This window comes from Heteronotia binoei, chromosome 5, assembly GCF_032191835.1.
Source record: "Heteronotia binoei isolate CCM8104 ecotype False Entrance Well chromosome 5, APGP_CSIRO_Hbin_v1, whole genome shotgun sequence".
Taxonomy (NCBI): domain Eukaryota; kingdom Metazoa; phylum Chordata; class Lepidosauria; order Squamata; family Gekkonidae; genus Heteronotia; species Heteronotia binoei.
In genome coordinates this window covers 78,357,229-78,380,968 of record NC_083227.1, presented here as the reverse complement: position 1 = coordinate 78,380,968, position 23,740 = coordinate 78,357,229, and the positions used below count along the sequence as shown (strand labels likewise).

General features: G+C 44.6%; 1 protein-coding gene across 3 annotated transcripts in view; it reads right to left on the bottom strand.

Moving 5' to 3' along the window:
- SLC41A3 (solute carrier family 41 member 3) overlaps nucleotides 1–23,740 on the bottom strand; it is a 72,369-nt gene that overhangs the window by 10,651 nt on the left and 37,978 nt on the right. For all 3 annotated transcript variants that reach the window (XM_060239670.1, XM_060239669.1, XM_060239672.1), the window contains 3 exons: nucleotides 19,466–19,612; nucleotides 8,233–8,377; nucleotides 7,227–7,306 (listed from right to left, as the gene is read on the bottom strand). In XM_060239670.1, the coding sequence (XP_060095653.1) occupies nucleotides 7,227–7,306; nucleotides 8,233–8,377; nucleotides 19,466–19,612 (372 nt within the window). The remainder of the gene's footprint in view (nucleotides 1–7,226; nucleotides 7,307–8,232; nucleotides 8,378–19,465; nucleotides 19,613–23,740) is intronic.

The following is a 23,740-nucleotide window of genomic DNA, read 5'->3' as shown; positions in this document are numbered from 1 at the left end:
GCCAACTCCGGCTCCGACATTGGGTACAGACGCCCCACCGGGAGTGGTGCCCCAGGTACCAAATCAATGGCACAGTCGTAGGGCCGGTGAGGGGGAAGCTGATCAGCTCCTGTCTCTTCGAAGACATCAGCAAAGTCCACATACTTCTGAGGGAGCTGAGGACCACCACTCGGGATGCCAGCTGCTAGAGTGGTGGGAGGAGTCAGATGGGGGCATGGGTCTCGGAAGCGTAGTTCCTGCTGGGCCCAGTCCACGATGGGGTTGTGCAGCTTCAGCCAGGAAAGGCCTAGAATCAGCGGGAAGCGAGGCATGCGGGCGACATCAAACCGCAGCTGTTCTTGGTGCTGCTGGACGTGGAAGGTGATGGGACAGGTCTCCTGGGTGACGGGGCCAGAACGGAGGAGGCGCCCGTCAATAGCCTCCACCAGCGACGGAATCCCTTTTGTCTGCACAGGGATCTGGTGCTGCTTCACAAAGGCGGCATCTATAAAACAGTGGGCCGCTCCCGAGTCCAGCATGGCATACACGAACAGCCAGCGTTTGTCAGGCAGACGGAGTTTGACTGGTAGCAGGAATGGCCCTGGGGTATCAGCCCGCTGTTCGGAGGACCCAGCTAGTCGCCCCAGGCTGGGGGGTCCACTTACGCCTGGGGCTGCCCTTTTGGCGGCGGTGGCAGCGAAGGTCCAGGTATCCGATGCTTAGCAGGGCAGCCAGAGGCATAGTGGCCTGCCGTGCCGCAGTAGAGGCACAGATTCTGCGTGCGGCGTCTGGTCTTTTCCTCTGGGGTCAGGCGGGGTCGAGCAGCTCCAAGCTGCATAGGCTCATCCTTGGTGCTGGTACTAGCTGGGGACGGGCGAGGAGCCAGGTAGCACGGCGCAGGGAGCTGGCGCCCTCTGGTCTTGGCTTGGCGGCGACTTTCCAGGCGGCCATCGATGCGGAGGCAGAGGGTGATAAGTTCTTGGAGCGTGGGTGGCTGCTCCACCCTGGCCAGTTCATCCAGGACCTCCTCTGCCAACCCCTCAGTAAACTGGTCCATCTGGGCAGCCTCATTCCACGCCAAGTCCTGGGTCAGGAGCTTGAATTCAGTGGCATATTGAGCCACCGAGGAGTTGCCTTGTTTCAGTGCCCTGATCTTCCGGTTGGCTGTGGCTGCTTGGACTGGGTTTGAGAAAGCAGCAGACAGGTGGGCCTCAAACCCCTGGTAATCAGTCAGTAGGGGAGAGGACGCGACCAGTAAGGGTGTGGCCCATTTGGCCGCCTGCCCCTTTAACAGACTGATGACGAAACACACCTTGGTTTTGTCATTGAGGAAGTCCCGTGCTCTCAGTTCAAAGTACAGCCGACACTGTGCTAGGAAGGCAGGAAATTCTTCCACAGCACCCCCAAATCTGTCAGGTGGGGGAACTGGGCACTTGGCTGGAGCACTGGCCGCAGGTTGTTGCTGCAAGTGCACTACTGCCTGTGTTAGCTGCTGTACCTGGGCTTGGAGCGCAGCCAGTAGTTCTGTGGTTTCACTCGCTTCAGCATCCATCCTGTGGAGTGGGTGTTTGTCGGTGGAAGCAATCTGTCACGGCTGGGGCCGGGTCAGGCAAAGTCCAGAGGCAGTCCGAGGTCTGTAGCCAGTAAGCAGGAGGGTCCGAGGCGCCAAATCCGAATCACTGTAGAAGTATCGCAGGTCTGAGGTCCAGAAGCCGAGGTCAGGGAGTCCAGAAGTCCAAAGCCAAAGTCAGGGAGTCAGGAACCAAAGTCAAGCCGGAGTGGATGCTAGAATGTCAGGGAGATGACTAGTTGCTTCCACAAAGCTTCCTCCCAAAGCCCACAGCTATATAGCCCTCTGCTGGCTGTTGCCCGTTTGGGCTAATTGCTGGCTCAGGGAGGCAGCCAGGATCCTGTTACCACTCAAGCATCCTTGCTCTTAGAAGGGCCAGAATCCTCTCAGAACTCAGGGCTCAGGGAGCGTCTTGCTTGTGAGCGTGCCGCCCTCCTCCGATCCCTGAGGTCCTGCCGGAGGCGGTCACGCACACGAGCCACCCGAGAGGGCGAGGCAGGGGGGCTGGGATCTTCTCCAGCAGGAGGCAGGGGCACTGGTGCAGGTGGCAGGGGCACAGTTTCCTCATCAGACTCAACTTCCTCTGAAGGGTCCCCAGCACCCATGACATCCTATGACTGGTGGACAAATTAAAAACTGACAAATTGCCAGGCCCAGGTAGCATACCATCCAAGATTTTTGAAAGAACTCAAATGTGAACTTGTGGATCTCCTGACAAAAATATGCAATCTATCTCTAAAATCTGCCTCCGAGGACTGGAAGTTAGCTAATGTAACCCCCATCTTTAAAAAGGGTCCCAGAAGAGATTACGGGCCTAACAGTCTAATGATGATACCATGTAAGTTGGTGGAATCCATTATTAAAGCTAGAATTAGTAAGCACATTGATGAACAAAAGCTATTGAGGAAGAATGAGAATGGATTCTGTAAGGGAAGATCTTGTCTCACCAACCTTTTAGAGTTCTTTGAGGGGGTGAACAAACATTTGAACAAAGGGGACCCAATAGATGTTGTTTACCTAGACTTTCAGAAAGCTTTTGATAAAGTTCCTCATCAAAGGCTCCTAAGTAAACTCAACAGTCATGGGATAAGAGGACAAGTCCTCTTGTAGATTAAAAACTGGTTAATTAACAGGAAACAGAGAGTATAACTGGGCAGTTTTCACAGTAGATGAAGGTAAGAAGTGGACTTGGTTCTAGATCTGATGCTTTTTAAATTCTTCATTAATAATTTGGAGTTGGGAGTAAGCAGTGAAGTGGCAAATCTGCGAATGACACTAAGTTGTTCAGGGCGGTGAGAACCAGGGAGGACTGTGAGGCACGCCAGAGGGATCTGTTGAGGCTGGGCAAGTAGGCATCAATGTGGCAAATGAGATTCAACATGGGCAAGTGCAAAGTAATACACGTTAAAGCAAAAAAATCCTAACTATAAATATATGTTGATGGGGTCCAAACTGGCAGTATCTGACCAGGAGAGAGATCTTGGAGTTGTTGTAGATAACTTACTGGAAATGTCAACTCAGTGTGTAACTACAATAAAAAAGGCAAATGCTATGCTGGGGGTTATTAGGAAAGGGTCTGAAAACAAATCAGCCAGTACCATAATGCCTCTATATAAATCTATGATGTGGCCTAATTTAGAATAATGTGTACAGTTCTGGTCACCGCACCTCAAAAACGATATTATAGCATTGGAAAAAGTACAGAAAAGGGCAACTAAGATGATTTAAGGAATGGAACACTATGACTAAGAGACCCCTAATTTCAGTTATATACAGACATCATAATCACCCATTTGGTTGCCAGGGTGCCTGGAGTCTTGACTCTCACACATCTGCTCTAAAAAGTGGACTTTGCCCATGGTTTCTAAGGCTTATATGGATACTATAAGCCTCAGCATTGCAGCAGCATTCTACATCTCTGGATGGGTGTTTGCCAGAACCACAGATGAGTTTCCAGCCACTCCTTGCGTGCACAATCTCGGTTGTTGCAGTGGAAGAAGCCACACCACCATGAACTGTACAGGCAAACAGTTTCCAGCCTGTTTCCATGAACCAATGGCTAACACCACCAGAATCCATCTTGTTTTCCTGACTCCATTACAGCAAAGCAAGAAGCTCACGTACTCAACAGCTGCTTCAACTTTTGCATAAGGCAATCAATCTTATATTAAGTACCAACCCCACCAGACTGTCTAAGCTTCTGTCCAACGGAACCCAAGACACAGGATGATGCCAGTAAAGATATAAAGGAGAGAAAGAACATCTTCATCTAGAGTCAGAGTTCTTTGTGTAGTTCGGGTGTCACCTTAGGTAACTATTTGGCCCCCTATTGTGTCCTTTAGGTATACGTAGATAGCTTGTTAATCACTTCCATCCCAACACCCTCTCCTATTCTTTGCCTTAATGGTTATCCTGGAGCCTCCCCTTTTTGCCCATTGTTACCTGGAAGCCCAATCAGGTAACTAGGGCCAGGTCCGCTTATTGGCCAGGTATGGGTATCCAATCACGTGCCCCTAATAAATTGGCTGTACAAAGAGAATGGCAAAAGGATAGCCCTGTTTCTGCCTTCCCAGCATCAATGCACATGCAAAGAACATGAAAAGCACCAGCAGTGTGGAAGGCCAATGTATACCTACTATATCTCCATCCCACACTATCAGGCAAATTACCAACACTCGAGATCATGCGGGGCTGCTGGGGTAGGGGATGACAATGATGAGCAGGAGGCAGTACAAGAGTGGGAGCACAGCAAGAAATCCACCCGTCTCATTTTGCTTTCATACATTTTCCCAGCACAATACTTACAATTTCAGGGGTTTGGCAACAGCTAAAAGCCTCTCTAGGAATGGACAAATCCCTTTTAACCTTTGACTAGAGTTGAAATGATAGCAAGTATTCTCCTGTAGCAGTAGAAATTTGCTTTATTAACCAGTTAAGCAAAAAGTTAAGTGAATGGCTATGAATACCTAAAAAGGCTTTCCCCCATTACAGATGGATGAGTTTCTTCTCGGCTCTCTCACTTCCCTGCCCTCGCCTCTTCCTTCTCTCCTTCCTGCTGCCCCCACCCCCTGCTTTCCCCTGGGCATGTTGTTTCTTCCATCTCTCCTTCCTGCTTTCTGTCGCCTCCCTGCACTTTCTTCCAGGCACGTGGTTTCCCTCCCAGCCTTCCGCTCATCCCCTCTTCTTTCTCTCCTTCCTGCTTTCTGTCGCCCCCCTGCTCTTTCTTCCAGGCACTGTTGTTTTCCTCCCAGCCTTTCCCCTGTCCCCCTTTCCTTCTCTCCTTCCTGCTTTGTCACCTCCCTGCACTTTCCCCTGGGCACATTGTCCCCCCCCCCCAGCCTTCCCCCCCTTCCCTCTTCCTTCTCTCCTTCCGTGCTTTCTGTCTCTCCCTCAATTTTCTCCTAGGCACGGTGTTTCCCTTGTTCCCCCTCACTTCAGCCTGTCAGTCCTCACATTCTGACATGTTACTGTTTTATGGTTTCCCACGCTGGTGCAACCCAGATCAAAGGTTTTCTGAATTTGTTAATTTTACTATTCTGCTATTGGATTTTAACTTTGTACTACTATTCAAAACCCCACTAGCTATATGTGGCTCTGCTTATTGGACCTCATTCCTCATCTGAAGAAGTGTGCATGCACACAAAAGTTAACGTTCTGAATAAAACTAAGTTGGTCTTAAAGGTGCAATCGACTCCTATTTAGTCCTCACAGCTGTTTCTGTGCAAAATTCCTTCATTCTGGGAGTGATATTTCCAGGTGGGAAGTAGGTGCAGCCAAGGAAACTGGGGAACATGGGGAAACTCTCTCTGCCTTTTACCCATGGATGGTAGGATACTGCAAATGTTGCATTTTATTATTTGTATATTATCACTATACATTGTATAATACCCAGCACTGATAAAGGGCAAGGAAGAATGGTGTTCAGCTGGGCTACTTCATCTTCACGTATAGTTCCATGGACATGAAAAAAATATTTTTTATCGATCCTTGAAATTATAATTGCCATTTTTCTATTAGATTTTCTATTCTGGATTTTATAGCACTTTTGCAAATAACAATAAGCCCATGAAGATGACTGGTCAGTTTTCCTAATTAAGAACAGTTTTCTTGTTATATGTTAATAACAGTTAACTGTAGGTGTGGGTTTAGGGTTTTTTTTTTAAAAAGTCATACATTTGGTGTAACACGGAGTCTGTGGTTTGGTGTTATTTCTGTTGGGCTCACTGGTTCTGTTTGCATTTGAAGTAAGGATGCCAGCCTTCAGGTGGAACCTGGGGATCCCATTGAATTACAGCTCATCTTCAGACTAGAGAGATCAGTTCCCCTGCATCTTAACAAAGGATGGAGAAAGTGTGGTCTTTCCCTCTATGGAACTATTACCAATAAGTAAAATTTATTTCACTTGTTAGCAATAAGTAGAAATTTTGGAAGACAAGAGAGATGCTGCCCATTGATACTGCAAGGAGGTCCCTGTGGGTTTCTCTTTTCTTAAAGGCTTTTTGAAACTAGGCTTTGGAAGGGGTCCTCTTTGGAAATTTGGAGAGATCAATTCCCAAGGGGTAAATTTCTCAGCCCCTGCACTGGTTGTTCTTTGCATAGCATAGGATGTGTTTCAGAGAGATTGGGGTACAGTGTTTATGCCTTTATGTAGCTCTAAATAGAAGCTCCATTTATGATGTCTCTTAAGTGCCTAGAACTTGCTTTCTGATAGTAGCTCATTTTTGTTAGCAGAAGTTCTGTTTAAAACTTTAAAGAATAATTATATGGACCAATTGGTAAATGAAACATTTCTACAGCCTTGGAGAATAAGCCTGGACACCTTCTCTTATTCTCTCTTCCATCCTACAAAAGCAAATGGTCAACTCAGACTTAGAGAAAAACACTCAACTGAGATGCTGAATAGAGCCTTCCCTCCCAACTTTGTTATTCCAAGGAGGTCTGCCATCCAAATACTTGCCAGAGTTGGCCCTGCTCAGCTTCTGAGATCTGACAAGATCAGGCTTGCAGCTGGGCTACCTAGGTCAGGGACTAAGTTTAAGTTTTGTGCTTTTCATTTGTCCCACAGTTCATCTGTTTTTTATAAATTGGTTATAAGTGTGGGGGGGAGGGGCACCAGAAGTTAGCCTTGCCTAGGGCGCCAGATAGTATAGGGCCGGCCTTGCTCTGAAGCACAGGTGGAAGGAAGGCAGGAAGAAAACCACCTTCTGTAATGCCCTGGCGTGATCCTCTTTGTGAGAGTGCTGCTACTGAGCTTCGAATGGATTGGGTCCTTAATGAATAATCAAGGTATTTTCTTTAAAACCAAATTTATTTAATCTTCAGATTTCATGGAGCAGAGTGGCTTACTTTAAAATTCCTGTGCCTCAGCAACATATTGAATAGATGCTCATATTTCCAGCTCTCAGAGAATTTAATCTTATTCTGGGAAGTAGTGCCTTGGGTGCAAATGAAGTGGGATTCAAAATATCAAGTATTCCTGTTTTCTCAGATTCAGAGTTGTTAAACAGCCTGCTATGGGTAGATACGAGAAAATAAGGGTTCTTTTGCTTGTTGGTCTAGACACCAGGATTCCACTCTGATAACAGTGACAGTGAAGAGAGAGCCATATTTACAACCTCATAGCTCCAACTTCCACACCCCTCTATTAAGATGCTTGTGAAAAGAAGAACCTGCTTACCATTGATTACTGGAGTAAAAACAGCCATGCCTTCGAAGTTCGGCTTGGCCACGGTTTTGTTCAAGATGAGGCCGCCAATGCTGCAACATAAAGTTATAAGATCCTAGAATGGTTCATCTTAGAAAACTGATGTCCCTTTTCATTTACAGTACAATTTCTAAACATAAGCATTAGAGGACAGGAAACCCTTCTAGATATCACAGGTAGTAGCCATCAGTCACTTTCTCTCAGCCTCACCTACCTCACAGGGTTTTTATTGTGAGGGTAAAATGGAGGACAGGACTGGAGAATGTTGTTGTAAGCAACTCTGAGTCCCCATTGAGGAGAAAAGTGAGGTATGAATATCTAAATAAATGAATGCATATATCCAGAAAGAAATGATGTATGATATTATGCACAGATTTGGGTGGAAAGGCAACATAGAAATGTTTTTTAAAAATAAATATTATTTGACCATTGGAAGACTCTATGGATAATTCAAAACAAATAACCAGAGTCATCTCTATTCAGGTGGGGAATCTATGGAGTAACCTCCACTGACACAGAGCTTTGCAAAGAAGTCAGGTGGCCAATTCTGCTGCTAAGCCCAATTTCTTTTTTACAAAGTACAGACATCAGGACAGCAGAAGACACTTGATTTGTTATTTAAATTATTCACAAATGAATGTATAACGTGACCCCATTAGAAAGCATTATGTGACAAAAAGAGATGTACAAATTTGATCTACAGTGAGTGATCTTCTGATGGCCACTACCAGTAATATCTAAAAGATCTAGTTAACGAATCAAATATATATGAATGAAACAATCCAATAAACACTCCTGTGCACGGGTGCAAAGGAGATTTCATCACAATATATCCCAAATCCATTAAAAAAAACTATCCTCGGTACAACCAGAAACCTGACAAAGCAGATTGAAGTGATTTCCCCAAAGTTAGTGAGAGGAATGACTGAAGTCAGTCTCTAAAACTCCAAGAGGTTTCTTTCCTTATCTAATGATCTACCTGCTGATGGTCATTGCAACAATGACTGGCTGCCATCCAGACTTCAAGACTTCAGCAATGGCAGGACTCTGCTTGGCAATAGCAACCCACAGAGGAATCATCACAATGAAGACAGCACAGATCAAGGGTGAAAGGTAACTCACATCTGCCAGGAAAAAAAGAGACTTCGGGTTAGCATGTGAATCTTCAGTTCTGTTGAAGTTGTGAGCAAAACAATTCTATTCTACCAAGCAAAAGAATAGGTACCCAGCCTTGCCTGTTCTCAGAACAATCCCCCATCACTTCGATTGGCATCCATAATCAACAATAGCTGATATGGGACAGCTACTGATTATGAGAAAGGTAATAGCTAAATTCCAGTATCAATAAGAATATTCACTGCTGCATCAGGCAGGAGAGAAGCACACAAGAAATACTGTGGTGCCAAACCAGAGAAAGTTTATGGTGTTTGGGTTACTGAATTATCAGTAACTCAAATCCTATTGCTGTTGATGGGATTGAAGCATGGCTAATTTTAGCTGGTTTAGGGCCAGTGTGTTTTCTCTTTCCATAGCTATATATAAACATCACCCCCCATGCACTAATCAGCTTTGCCATTAATCTTGAAAAATGAGTCCCGATACTATACAGAGAAGAACAGAGTGGGCTACAGCAGAATTTCCCAAAGATGGAAAATTAGGAAACTCTAACTGTATGTAGCACACTCTCTTGAGATTATGTTAACAAGCTCATTACTGCTTCCAAGCCATAATCTTGTCATAGTGAAAAATCTAGCAACTAAAAAAGCTTATTAATTTGTGGAGAGGAAAATTGATACATACTAAAAGGAGCCAAGGAACCTGCATCAGAGGACAAGCATATAGCTATATATTTTAGAGGGGGGGGGGGACAGGTGTGCAATAAAGTAAACAAGTGGGAGGTGGGAGAAAATAGCAATTAGGCTGACTACAACTGAACCTAGAGGCCCCATCAACTTGGTGACTGTTACAAATTAATGCTAGCTAAGCATCATTGCTGAAAAAAGATTCACCCCAGGGTTTGTGTTTGAACAAATTTAGGAAACTTTCCTCTTTGCAAGTGTTAAGGAACTAAGGAAAGGGTGTCTTCCCCCTATTCCCTAATTGGAGAGTATTGCAATTTTTTTTATGGATATAAGAATTTTTCTGGGATATTTAATACACTGATTTAATGCTCTTGAGACCTCTAAGCTGTGTCAAACATGTGCCCTTTACGGTCCTGACAGCTGCAATGGCTCACTTAAGTATTCTTGTGAAAGACACTGTACAGTTTTATTCTGCTAATACCACTTCCTACCTTGCTGGTATAGCAGCTGTACAACCAGAAAAACACATAGCTGATTTATTTAAGCTATCTATACTTTGCTTTTCTCTCAAATGGGAACCCAAAATAGCTTGTAATATCATTCTCCCTTCCTTCACGTTATCCTTACAATGACAATTTTGTGAGGAAGATGAGGTGTGAATCCTCATTTCTGCCATGGAAGCTTACTGGATGAGCAGGGACCAATCACATTCTCTTGGCCTAACCTGCTGCACCCAGTGAAATGCCGTGTCAGAGTGGGGATTCAAAACTGGGTCTCCCAGAATGTAGTCAGACACTAACTCCTATACTACTCTGACCTTTATACATTTCCTGTAAAACTAAGCTTCATGCAAAGAGAGGAGCCTATTGTCCAGCTTTTTCTGACCTCATTACAGTATTTCCACAGATACATGTTTTCACATCAAATCTGATACAAACAACGGAGTTTTCAAAAGAAATGCGTATTTACCAGGACTGCATAAGTATGACTTTTCAGTTCTAGTGATAACTGGATTAAAGCCAGCTGATCTCCTCCCACCTCTCTCCTTTCAACCCCCTCCCCCCAAATTGCTTTGTTATGTAGTTGTGCTGATTCAGATCATGTGAGGAAAGTCTGATCCCAACCTGAACCACCCCACAATTTATACTGGTTTAGCATGATACCTTGGTAGAAATGTTATTTGTAATCACAATCCACTCTCCAAGAAGCTCAACACCCTTTCAGGGAGTGAGTGGGAAAATATTGATTACAGGAAACAAATGGCACAATCCTAAGCAGAAATACATCCAGACCAGCTGACTTCAGTAGACCTAGTATAAGAGCTGCACTGTAACTTACATCTGTGAACATGTCATCATGTCATTAGAAAGGAACACTGGACTTGACACAGAAATTTTTTCTTCTCGAAGGCAAGGAGGACACTCTGATACCCTTGGGTTCCTCTTCCCACAACTCCTGGAGGCAGGAAATTGATTGAATCTCCCATCTTTGGGGGGAGGAAGAGCCCACCCTCAGACTGGAGACTTTCACAGCTGATAACAGTTTACAGTGTGTGCCAAACAAACACACAAGGCTGACAGAACCCTTTGAAACAAACCATAAAGGTAAAGATAAACTGTTAGAACAGTGAAAGAACAATGAACATGGAAACTGTAAGTCAAGTCACCCTTTAGGAAGAATAATGGGTTGAACAAAGACCCTCCAACTAGGGTGGGTCCAGAGTGTCCTCTCTCTTGACCCTTAAGAAGAAGGAACCTTCACGGTAAGTCCAAATGCTCCATTCTTTTCAAGGGGAGAAGGACACTCTGATACTCTTGGGATGTTACAAAGCTCATCTGATCCAGGGAAGGAAAAGTGACTGCCAAGTATAGAGATAATAGTAGGACTAGACCACTTGCAGTAGGACTCTCTGCTCAAATGCTGCATCAACTGTGGCAATAAATGTAACGCCTGATGTTGACACCAAGGCCTTGCAGATATCTGCAATGGGTACATTTGTGTCAAACACTGCTGACATAGAAGTTCTTGTTGCTGAATGAGCTGTGATCTCCTATGGGACTTGAAGGCCCTGAGATTCATATGCCAAGGAGATGCAATCCTTTAGCCACTTGCTTAGTGTAGCCTTACAGAAACCCTTTTCCCCTTGACTGCTAGATGAAAAGCTACAAAAAGGGAATATGACTTCCTAAATGGATTGGTGCTTTTGATTTAAACGTGAAGTACCATGTGAAGGTCAAACCAGTGCCAATTCCTCTACCTAGGAAGGATGGCAAATATACCTCCTGTGTGCTGTGAAAAGGCATGCTGACCTTGGGAATCAAGATGGGATCTGTGTGCAGAACTACCATGCCCTTATGGAAGATGCATAAGCCTTCTCTGAGACCCATCTTGCTGACGTCGCAGCTACCAGGAAAAGTACCTTCATCAGGGTATGGAACTTCAGGGAAACCTCCCTCAGAGGCTCAAATAGAGGATGGGTGAGAGCTTGAAGAATGACATGAAGCCTCCAAGAGGGAAACGTGTGCACTAGGGGGCTAAAACAAATTAATTTCAGAACTCTCTTCACTGCTGGGTGCCTGGAGAGTGGTGCACCACTAACTGATGTAAGTACAGTGCTCAGAGCCAGCTATTTACCAATGAAGAATGCTTGCTCTTAGACCCTGAGAGAAGGCCCAGGGTGTCTGGTTGCAAGTGTTTCCTCTGGTTTCAGGTGTTTCCCCACTCTTCCACTTGCACCTGCTAGCATGGCCTTGGGTCAGCCATAGCTCTGGCAGAGGTTGTCCTTGAAAGGGCAGCTGCTGTGAGAGCCCTCTCCAGCCCCACCCACCTCACAGGGTGTCTGTTGTGGGGGAGGAAGGTAAAGGAGATTGTGAGCCGCTCTGAGACTCTTCGGAGTGGAGGGCGGGATATAAATCCAATATCTTCTTCTCTTGCACCATCTGAAAAAAGCCTTCAAAGAACTGTTGTAAATCCTAAAAGCAGAACTTTCCTGGGCTGCCATCATGGTCTGAATGACCAGATCTGATAAACCCTGTGCCACCAGTGCTTGCCACTCACCCTCCATTCTGTTAGATGATGCCAAGCTGGGATGCTGGGTTAGCATACGGGGCCACAGTGGAGGTTCCCATGGAGGATGAACTGATGAAGGCAGATTGGAAAACCAAGGTCTCCTGGGCCAGAATGAGGCCAGGCATATAAACTCTGCCTTCTCTGGCTTCATTTTGTTCAGAACCTTTGGAATCAAAAGTATGGGAGGAAAGGTGTAAGAAGAAGAACCAATGGCCAAGAAGACATCAGAGCATCCATGTGTTCTGCTTGTTGACACTGGTGTCTCAAGAAGAATTTAAGTGGCACTGGTCAGGGAAGCCAAAATGTAGAACCAGGGACTGGAATGTTTCCTGGCTGAGGGACCACTCCCCCTAGTCCAGCCTTGTGTGACTGAGCCAGTCTGCTTGAACATTTGCTACACCACTGATGTGTTCTGCTCTGAGAGAGGCCATATGTTGTTCTGCCCAGAACATGAGGATAGTTGACTCCTGCTGTAGCTTCTTGGTTTTGGTACCTCCCTGATGGCTCATGTGTGCCTTGGCTGTGATGTTGTCTGCTCGTATACATATGTTCAATTAAGACAGAAAGTCTTGGAAGTGGAAGAGTGCCAAACGAATTGCATGCAGTTCCAAAAGACTGATGCTGAGAGAAGCTTCTTGATGGGACCAGACCCCCTGCACATGGCCGAGTGTGCAATGGGCTCCCCAACCTATCAGGCTGGTGTCTATTGTGATCTGTAGGTCTGTGGTCACTTGGAAGGGTTTGCCAACAAGCAAACATTTCTTCTTTGTCCATCAGAGAAGGTTCTTCCTGAGATGCTGACTGATGCTGATTCTGATGTGCTTGTAGAGGACTATGAGCCTTTAATATGGCAATAGTGTCCACTGAAGAACCTGAGAGTGTGCATGGGTCCAAGAGACTGTCTTGATAGCTGCAGATGTGCTAGGATCAACAAGTCCTTTGATTTCACAGGGCAAGCCAGTCATACAGTCTGAACAATCAGAAGCTTGCAGCCTGCAGCGTAGCTGCTAGGCTGCTTCTGCGCTGTTTGCCTCCCTGGGAGGGAAGAGTCAGAAGTCGCCCGTTTGGGCGCGCAATGTGAGGGGCGGGGCTAGCTGCTTTAACAGCTAGCTCCACGTTCCCCTCAGTTCATTCTTCTCTGCTCTATTTAGTGGAAGAAACATTTTTTTCTGGATTGAATCTCACTGACCCCAAATGTGTGGTAACTTGGGCAGTTGTCAGGTGGCTCTTCTGGAGGCTGATTAGGAAGCTGTGACTGAAGAGGCACTGGATAGCGTTCTGAATGTCCCTGAGTGCCTGCTCTTTGAAGGCGACCTTACAAGGAAGTCTTTGAGGAGGATGGATATGGATTCCTTTGAGACGCAGGCTTGCAGAAAGAGATAATCAGTTTTGTGAATATCCAGGGGCTGATGGCAACCCAAATGGCATGGCCCTGAACTGGAAATGTTTTCGACCAAAGGTGAATCTCAGATACTGTCTGTCCTAGTGAGTTATGGGCATGTGAAGATATCCCTCGGTTAAACTGATGGTCTTCAAGGCCTCCATTTTCAACTTCCTGTAGCTCACAAACCTGTTCAGGATTTTGAGGCTGAGTACAGCCCAGCAGTCCCCATTCTTTTTGGAAACTAAAAATAGAATATATATCTAAGAACCTTTGCAATGATGACACAGGTCTGATGGCAGTGATCTCCAGCAGATGGCATCTTGTGTGCGCTGTCTCTTGATGGGGCACTGAGGGACCAGTGAGCTCAGGAATCTCTCATGAGGTGGAGTGACAAATTCTATTGAATAGCCATGGATTATTATTTCTTTTATCCATTTGTCGATGGCTGATAAATTCCAGGCTTGATGGAATTTTTGAAGCCATCCCCCCACCAGAACTAGCCTGGCATCACTTTTGTTATTGATGCTGCTTTCCTCCCTTACTGCAGGCTGGTGCTTGGGCTGAACTGCAGTACTGACTTGTGGCTCTGAAGTTAGGTTTAGATTTGGTCTATGACTGTTGCTTGGAGTCCAATCTAAATCATGGAAGCATTCTGTAAGATCGAAAGGACTGTAAACTATAATTTTTCTGCCATCTGGCCTCCCATTTATAAGTGAACTTTCTTCTTCTCTTGATCTCAACTGATATGTCCTTTAGGCTATCCTCAAGTAGCTTGCCACCTAGAAAAGGCCAAGATGCCATATGAGACACAGAAAGAGAGTCCACATTCCAAGACTTGAGCCAGAGATGTCTTCTGGCTATCACTGTGAAAGACATGGCCCTTGCTGAGAACAATCATGTCCAGGCTAGCATCAGACATGAAGGCTGCTACCCTCTTCAGATTGTCCATATAACTTGACAGACACTGATTTAAATAAGAGCATTCTTGGGACAATTGATGAAGCCACATGTATGAGGCTCTTGCATTGCAGAAGTGGTAGCAGAAGCTTTAATATAAAAGACAATGGCTTCATGGACTCTGTGGAGAGCTGAGTCACGTTTTCGATCACTGGGATCTTTAAGGGTGCCCTCTCCCTCATTTGGAAGAGTCACCTCTGGTGCTAAGCTAGCCACAGGAGTATCTACCACTGGAACTTTCAGTAAGCTGGTTTTCTTGGGAGGAAAAGAGTACATTTTTAAGCCTGTCCAGAATGTAAATTGTTATTGATAGGATCTGACCATTCCTCTTTAATCTGTTTTTAAAAAAGAAAGGGAAGGGGAAAAATTGAACCCAGATCTCTAACCCTAGAGAAAAGCTCAGGGACCCCTTTACTGTCATCATCCAGACTAGTCTGATCTCATCAGAAATCAGAAGCTAAGCAGGGTTGGACATTAGCGAGTATTTGGAAGAGCAACCTCAAAGGAATACCAGAATCATGATGCAGAGGCAGGCAATGGCAAACCACCTTGGAAATGTCTCTTGCCTTAAAAATAACTATAGCTTGCCACCCAGCAGTGCAAAATGCTAAAAGAGCTAAAACTTCTGGCTGCCAGACAATCTTAGGATCCCCTGGTTACTATCCACACTGCCATACGATGATGATGAATGACAATCATCTTCATTATCCTGGTTCCTCCTTGGAGATTTCTACCTTAGGGGCAAAAGGCTGTAGGATTTTTAATACTTTATGTAAGAGAATTGGAAGCTCCTCCTGAGAAAAAAGGCAGTGAGTTGGCTTGCTCTGTTGAGGAACATTGTCCATCTCAGAGAAATGGCCTTCCTCTTATCCAGGTCTATATCAGAATCCTCACAGCCTAAGGAGAAATCCCTACCTTCAGATCTGTAGTCTGAGAAATCTGAATAATTGCTTTTAATGGGGAACGTGCTTTTACAAGCAGTCTTTGCTGTCCAAGAGGAGTGAGCCCTGGTATTTCTCTGTGACCAGTTCTCCACTAGCCTTGCCCCAGTCTCACGCTCCTCTTCTCCATGGGGCTTCCGTCTGATTTTGCACAAGTTGCCAGGAGGCTGCGACTCACTCCGCCTCTTTCCTGCAGCAAGCAGAAACCATTGTTTTAGAAGATCTTGCTTGCCACAGGGAAGAGGAAAAGCAAGTTGCAGCCCCGGGGCAGCTTGTGCAAAATCAGACAGAAGCCCCACAGAGAGGCGGAGAGTGAGACCAGGACAAGGCTAGTGGGGAATCAGAGTGTGTCTAGAGGTCTTGAAATAGCTAAAATTTTTGAAGGTGTTTGACTGGAGAAGGAGGAGGGAATTGGCCTCACATTGTCTTTTTCAGGTGGGTAAAGAAGCTCTTTTTTCTTTCTTCTCTAACTGAAGACAAAGTCCTTGGAAGCCTGGTGGGACAACAAAGGGCTCTCGCTCCCTTCCCAGCTTCCCCCCTGGTGCGAAGCTATTGTCTCCCTTCAGGTTGAACAAGCCTGATGGGCCAATACAGGCCATCCCTGCTGATCAGTAGAGGGCACAGTTTTGGTACCAAAAACTGAAACTGCTTCTTCATGATCCAAGCCAAGCAATTCGTGGCCTATGGCACTCTCCAGGAGTTCTGCTGCAGCAGGATGGCTGGAAAAACAGGTTTGCAGGGATTTCCTACTCTGTTGTCTGGGGGTCACCTCTACCAATTCTCCCTCAGAGGAGGTCCCATGGTTGAAGATCTCGACTGCAGACACAGCTGTGACTGAAGCAGTGGGGAAAAGGCAAACAGCCTCAGGAAAGAGGATGCCAGAAGAACAGTTTGTTGCTTTTTAAAACAAGGAAGAGGCACACGGAAAGCCACACATGTGGAAAGGGAAAAACAAAGTGCAACCAAAGGAGCTCCTTAAAGGAAAATCTCAGGAGTTCTCTAAATCCATTGCTCTCTCAGGCAGAGAAAGGGAAAAGACTGAGGGTGGGCTCCTCCTTCCTCTGGAGATGGAAAGTACAATGAATTTCCAGCCTCCAGGAAGAGGAACCCAAGCGTATCAGAGTGACCTCCTCCTCTCAAGAAAGAACAGTTAAGAAATCTGGATATGAAACAAAGAAGTAAGCTGACCAGCCTTCCTTTAAGATTTCACCAGTGTAGCTGTATCATGCATGGTATGGAAAACGAGTCTATATATCCCAAGATTAAATTCTGCGTTTGTAGTATTGTTAAATTTCTTCTTCTTTTTTTTGTCTCCTACAGTCTAACACCAGCCTTCATGTAGCTTCCTGTGAAATATCCAGGACTGTTCTTGAGGCCACTGGATTGTCTCATCAAAAGGAGAAGAATAGACTAGAATCTTCTGATCTAGAATAATTGCTACAACCTTTATATAAAGCCTTTAGACTTCTGGGTTGCATGAATTTGAATAATCTCCTCATGAATCAGCTCTTCTTTCCTAAAATACAGCCTCAGAATAACCTTTAGAAGTTCAGGGAAGTTTAGAAAAAGGGGAAGAGAGAACGCTGCACTGGGAGAAAATAAGCATGACTCAGAAGCAGAAGGAAGGAAGCTTCAGAAACATCTTCAGGCAATGGGGAGGGTGCCAGGCCTTTTGATATGCTAATGTTTCTTTCTTCAAGGGCTCTCCATCTGCTCTTTGTAACAGGTCCAGAACTGGGCCAGTTGCAACACATCTTGCAGGTAATGGGAGCAGATGAAGCATCCATGAAATGTGCTTTTTTATTTTCTAAAAAGATCTTGTCAAAGCCTCAGGCTACAGGTATGAATAATGACGATGCCTTTAATCACAGTATCGTATTAATCTCAGCAGATTTTTACCCAGGAATAAAATGTAGCCTCCTCTGATAAACACAAAAAAACAGATTAAAAAAAACCAGCACACAGCATTACATCAGTGATACAGAGCAGGAAGTTTGGCAGTAAAGGGATACCGTGATACAGGGCAGGAAGTGGCAGTAAAGGAAGCACTGAGCACATTGTTATCTGCCTGGCAGGTAGGAAATAAATGTTCAACTGCAAGAAACATAAATAGGGTCTCAACTTCAAGGGAGCCCAGAATATATACTAGCAAAGCATATCTGAAAGTGAATGAGGACCAGATGATATTTCAGCAGAAGCTGCTTTTTACACCACAGTGTGGTTAGAGCAAGAAGAGCTATGCCTATGGACATTCCTTCATGTGCTCAGTAATTAAATCCCTTTGACTATTTCAGCCTCTTTGGACTTCAAGAGACTAAAAGGTTGGTTTCAGCCAAGGAGTTTCCAATGGAAGCTTCAGCAAGAGGCCACCTAGTTGGAATGCAAATGCTGATCAAAACTATCAAACTTGGACTCTCTATTGAGACTCAGAGTGCACAGCTCACTACAGAAAGTAATTGTCCTTCATGATTCAGCTTCATTCCAATTCACCAACATTTGGGAATGGTTCACACTCACTCTAACTGGCTCACTTTATTCTTGTGACTAGGCTGTTCTGCACTGTGATGCAACACACCATTATGTCAGGAAACTGAATCTTCTGGCCCTTCCTTGTAATAACTCTTCCCACCATCTCCACCCTTCTGCTGTTTGCAGTCTTTTGTGTGTGTGCGGGTGTATACACAAGTGAATGAATCTCTGTGATCCTAACAAGGTAGGCTCTGGCCCACAAAAACTTATGCCAAAACACATTTGTTCGCATCATTCTTCTGAAATTTGCCCAGTACATTTCTTCACTCCTCACAATGATTTCTAAAGGGCAAGAGATCTAAACTGGACAATATTAGGTCTCTGCCAGCATATTTTTAACAGGAAGGCTAAAACCACAATCTAGTCCATGCAGTCTGCTCTCAATTTTCAGCTGCAGTTTGATGTTTTTGCTAGCAATCCCCGCCCCTCCATCCCCAAATATATGCAACACAGTTAAAGCAAAACACAATCCAAACTCCCACAGTTGCTTTTCCTTAGAATCCCATCTAGGTCGGCCATTGAGTAATTTTCTTGCCAATTTGCAACAAAACCATACATCAGATAAGACCTACACCTTCAAAATAACTAAGATGTAAACTTTCTAAAGGGCATGGCTGGTCAGCAATGAGGCCTGCCATGATGGTGAATAACTCCCTGTTCTGGAGGGGGTTTTTTACAAACACAAAGGAACAGAGACAATTCAGACACAAAGATCCCACTACTGAATCAGGGAGCTCAGATGTAAAGGAAGGAAAAGGTAGTTTTAATAGTATCTTATGGAAGAATGATTTTGACAGGTACAACTTTTCTCACCTCTGCAGCAATGCAACAAGGCAAACCTGTCAAACTCCTTTTCCTGCACAGCTATATATAAGAGCCTACTTAACCTCCCCTTCCTCTTACTGATTTCATAGAGCAGAATAATGGAATCATGGAATCACAGAGTTGGAAGGGGCCATACAGGCCATCTAGTCCAACTCCCTGCTCAATGCAGGATCAGCCTTCAGCATCCCTGACAAGTGTTTGTCCAGCCGCTGCTTAAAGTCTGCCAGTGAGGGGGAGCTCACCACCTCCCTCTGTAGTTGATTCCACCCTTGGTAGCTGTTTCCTTAGGCTGAGTTCCACCTACCTAGTGTGCGAGCTTCAGAGATCCTCTCCCTTTCTGCCTGGTTGTCAACTATGCTGTTCTTTATTAACCGGAATTCAATTGCATCAACTGTGCTGTACTGTGCTGCTGCATGGCTGTGCTATTATTTGGTGCTATTAGTGCCATCCTGATAAGTTATCCTGGTATGTCATTATGATGGACTACCCTGTTGTACTTTACTCAAGCTTGTAACTGTTTTTTTTATTATGATTGTAATTTTATTGCTATTTATGTTGTGTTGAGCCCCCAAATGGCGGAATGGGCAGAATAATAATAGTAATAATAATAATTGTGTTCAACCATTTGCACAGCACTGCAGCTAAGGAAGAACTCTTTCTGCAGTTTCTGTCTTTTAACTGGCTAGGCTGCTCTTCTTAACGTACCAATGTATTTGAAGAGAGTGCTGCTGATTCCAGCGAGCAAGGAAAGGGTGATCAGGTCTCCAAGGCTTGCTGCGATGGGGGTGGCAACATTGTCTGGATTAATCCCAACCTTCCTTGCACCAACAATTACACCAATCATCACCAGACCTGCAAAAGAAAGGGATCAGAGAATGAGCAAAAGATGGCTTGGAAAACATTTTGAGTACAGTTCTGGAATTGTTTGAGATGGACTCTTTCACTCCCAAGATCTCTGACAGCACACAAAGACAACAGAGCACCAGTTTTTGTGAATGCTTTGCATATAGGTTGACAAGGTGAGAGAAGAAAGGGAGCACCTGGTTGAGCAGAAGGAAAACAAGAGCTGCTGGTGAGAAAGAAAAGCGAAGGAAAAGCATGAGAAGGAGAAGAGCAAAGAAGAGAAGGATGATTGGAGAAAAGCATGTTGGGGGGGAGGGGTTTCAATTCTCAGTCATGTGATTATTTCTGTATGCATTTGTTTCTGTACAGATTATTTTGTATGAGAGCCAGTTTGGCGTAGTGGTTAAGTGCACAGACTCTTATCTGGGGGAACCGGGTTTGATTCCCCACTCCTCCACTTGCACTTGCTGGAATGGCCTTGGATCAGCCATAGCTCTAGCAGAGGTTGTCCTTGAAAGAGCAGCTGCTGTGGGAGCCCTCTCAGCCCCACCCACCTCACAGGGTGTCTGTTGTGGGGGAGGAAGATAAAGGAGATTGTGAGCTGTTCTGAGACTCTGAGGTTTGAAGCGGAAGGTGGAATATAAATCCAATATCATCATCATCTTCTTCTTCTTCTTCTTATCCTCCTCCTCCTAAACTTTATAACTTAGAGAGCCAGTGTGGTATAGCAATTAGAGTGTTAGGGTAGGTTCTGGGGGACTTGGGTTTAAGCACCAACTCTGCCATGGACACTTGCTGGATGATTTTGGGCCAGGCCAGTCACCTTTTCTCAGCCTTATCTACTTCACAGGGTTGCTGTGATGATAAAATGGGGAAGGAAAAAACATGTATGCTGCTCTGAGTCTCCTGGAGGAATGATGGAATATAAATGTACTACACTGATAGACAGTAACTGTGGCCACCTCTGGAACAGAGAAACTGTCTGCATAACTTGCAGCTAAGGATAACGGATTGGTGGGTTACCAAACTGCTAGTAGGGAAGCTAAAGAGTAAGGCCATATAAAAGTGTCAACAGTTGTAAATAGCAGGTGGCAAAAAAATAAATAAATCCATTCATAGGTTTCCCAAGGATGGGAACTAAAAAGTTCAAATAGGTATATATGAAAAAAAAAATTCCTGGTTTCTCAAATTCTCTCTCTCTCTTTCTCTCAGATACAGACAGACACATGTACATTTATATAAAGAGCTCGAGAACATGCCAAAGAAGTATAACCAGAACAAAGAACATAAGAACTTTTACGGATTAGACACCTGGTACAGTGTGGTGAGAGCCAGTGTGGTGTAGTGCTTAAGAACAGTGAACTCTAATCTGGAGAACCAGGTTTGATTCCCCACTCTTCCACATGAAGCCAGCTGGGTGACCTTGGGTCAGTCACAGTTCTCTCAGAGCTCTCTCAACACCACCTACTTCACAGGGTGTCTGTTGTGGGGAGAAGAAGGGAAGGAGATTGTAAGTTGCTCTGAGACTCCTTGGGGTAACAGAAAAGTAAGGTACAAAAACCAACCCTTCTTCTTCTTTTTGGTCCAGCATTCTATTTCCAAAAGCCAGAGGTTTCCAAGGACTGGTCTTACTAAAATGCAGGTCTCCCATGCCCAAGCATTTCTTACTGCAGTGTCCTTTTAAAGAAACAGTCTTATGCTGCTCTCTTGTGGAAGGCTGGCACATTTTTTCTATTCCATTAGTAACTGCTTTATGAAACACCTTTTTGCAGCACCATTGCTTTTTATAATCCCCATTATTTAAAGAATTTTAAATAAACTGTTAAAATATATCCAGAGCAGGAAATCAGCCACAGAAACAGTGAGGCCTTTGGATGACAAAAGAATAAAGGAAATTCTAAAAGAGGATGGGGAGATGGCAGAGAAGTTCAATGAATTCTTTCCTTCTGTCCTCACTATGGACAGTGCGGGCCATGTACCCATGCCACAGCTACTGTTTTCAGGAAGGGAGTCTGAAGAATTGAGTCAAATAGAGGAGACAAGAGATGAAGTTCTAGACCTATTGGGGAAATGAAAAACCAATACAGACCCTGATGACATACACCTGAGAGTTCTTTGTTGTTGTTCAGTCGTACAGTCGAGTCTGACTCTTTGACCTCATGGACAAAGTCACACCAGGCCCTCCTGTCCTCCACCATTCTCTGAAGTCTGCTCAAATTCGTGTTACATCAGTTACACTGTCCAGCCATCTCATCTTTTGCCATCCCCTTCTTCGTTTGCTTTCTGTCTTTCCCAGCATCAGGATTTTCTCCAGCGAGTGCTCTCTTCTCATTTGGTGACCAAAGTATTTGAGCTTCAGCTTCAGCATCTGCCATTCCAGGGAACAGTCAGGGTTGATTTTCCTCAGGACTGACTGATTTGATCTTCTTGCAGTCCAAGGGACTCTCAAGATTCTTTTCCAGCACTGCAGCTCAAAAGCATCTATTCTTCTGCGCTCGGCCTTCCTTATGGTCCAGCTCTCACAGCCATACATTACTACTGGGAATACCATCACTTTAACTATACAGACTTTTGTTGGCAGGGTGATGTCTCTACTTTTTATTATACTGCCTAGGTTCACCATAGCTATCCTCCCAAGGAGCAAACATTTTTTTAATTTCATGGCTACAGTCACCATCTGCAGTGATCTTTGCCTCCCAGAAAATTCTTAGGAAGTTCAAATGTGAGATCTACTAACCCATATATGGAACCTATCACTAAATTTAGTTGCTTTACCAGAAGACTGGAAAGTAGCAAATGTTACACCAATTTTTAGAAAGGAGTCCAGAGGGGGACCAGCAAATTACTGGCCAGTCAGCCCAATGTCTATCCAAGGCAAATTAGTAGAAAATGTAATCAAAGATAGAGCTGTTAGGCACATAGAGGGACAAAGTCTGCTGAGGGAAAATCAATATGGCTTCTGCAAAGGGCGATCTTACCTCACCAATCTTTGGAGTTCTTTGAGAACATGATCAAGTATATAGACAATGGTGACCTGATAGGCATTATATACTTGGTCTTTCAAAAGACTTCTGACAAGGTACCTCACCATAGACCTCTGAGTAAACTTAGCAGTCATGGGATAAGAGAATGGGTTGTCATAATGATTAAGAATTGGTTACATGACAGGAACCAAAGAGTAGGAGTCAATAGACAATTCTCACAATAGAAGTAAGCAAGCAGTGGGGCCCCCCAAGGATTGGTATTGGGGCAAATACTACTTAATTTATTCATCAATATCTGAAAATAGAGGTAAGCACTGTAGTGCACAAGTTTGTAGATGACACAAAATTATCCCAGATGGTGAAACCAAGGCTGACTGTAAAGCTCTCTAAGAGGATCTCCACAAATTGGGTGAGTGGGTGACAATGTGGCAAATGAATGTCAGTGTTGCTATATGTAAAGTGGTGCACATGGGACAAAAAAAAATCACAGCTTCAAGTGGGGTCTGATCGTGCTGACAATGAGAGGGGAAAAGATCTTATGTCATGGGGATTGTAATGAAAGTGTCAATGAAAGTGTCAGCTCAGTGTGCTGTAGTAGTGAAAAAAGCAAGCTCTATGATAGAGATTATTAGGAAAGGCACTGAGAATAAAACGGCCAATATTATAATACCTCTGTATGGATCTATAGTGCAACTTCATTTGGACTACTGTGTACAGTTCTGGTCACCATATCTCAAAAAGGACATTGCAGAGCTGGAAAAAGTACAGAACAGGTAACCAAGAATATTAGGGGGTTGGAGCACCTGCCCTATGAGGAAAGGCTGAAGAGTCTGGGACTTTTCATTTTGGAAAATAGATGACAAAGGTGAGACATGACAGAGGTTTATAAAATTATGTATGGGGTGGAGAGTGTTGACCACTTCCCAAATACTAGAACTTGAGGGCATCAAATGAAACTGATGGGCAGTAGATTCAGGATGAACAAAAAAATATTTCTTTACACAGTGATTAAATTGTGGAATTTGCTGCCAGAGGAGGTAGTGATGGCCACAGGAATAAATGTAGCTAGTCTTTTAAAATCTTGGCAGCAGAAGTGGGGGGGGGGGGACAGTGTTTCTGCAAGAGAAGGCAGCCCTACAAAATTTGGCACATT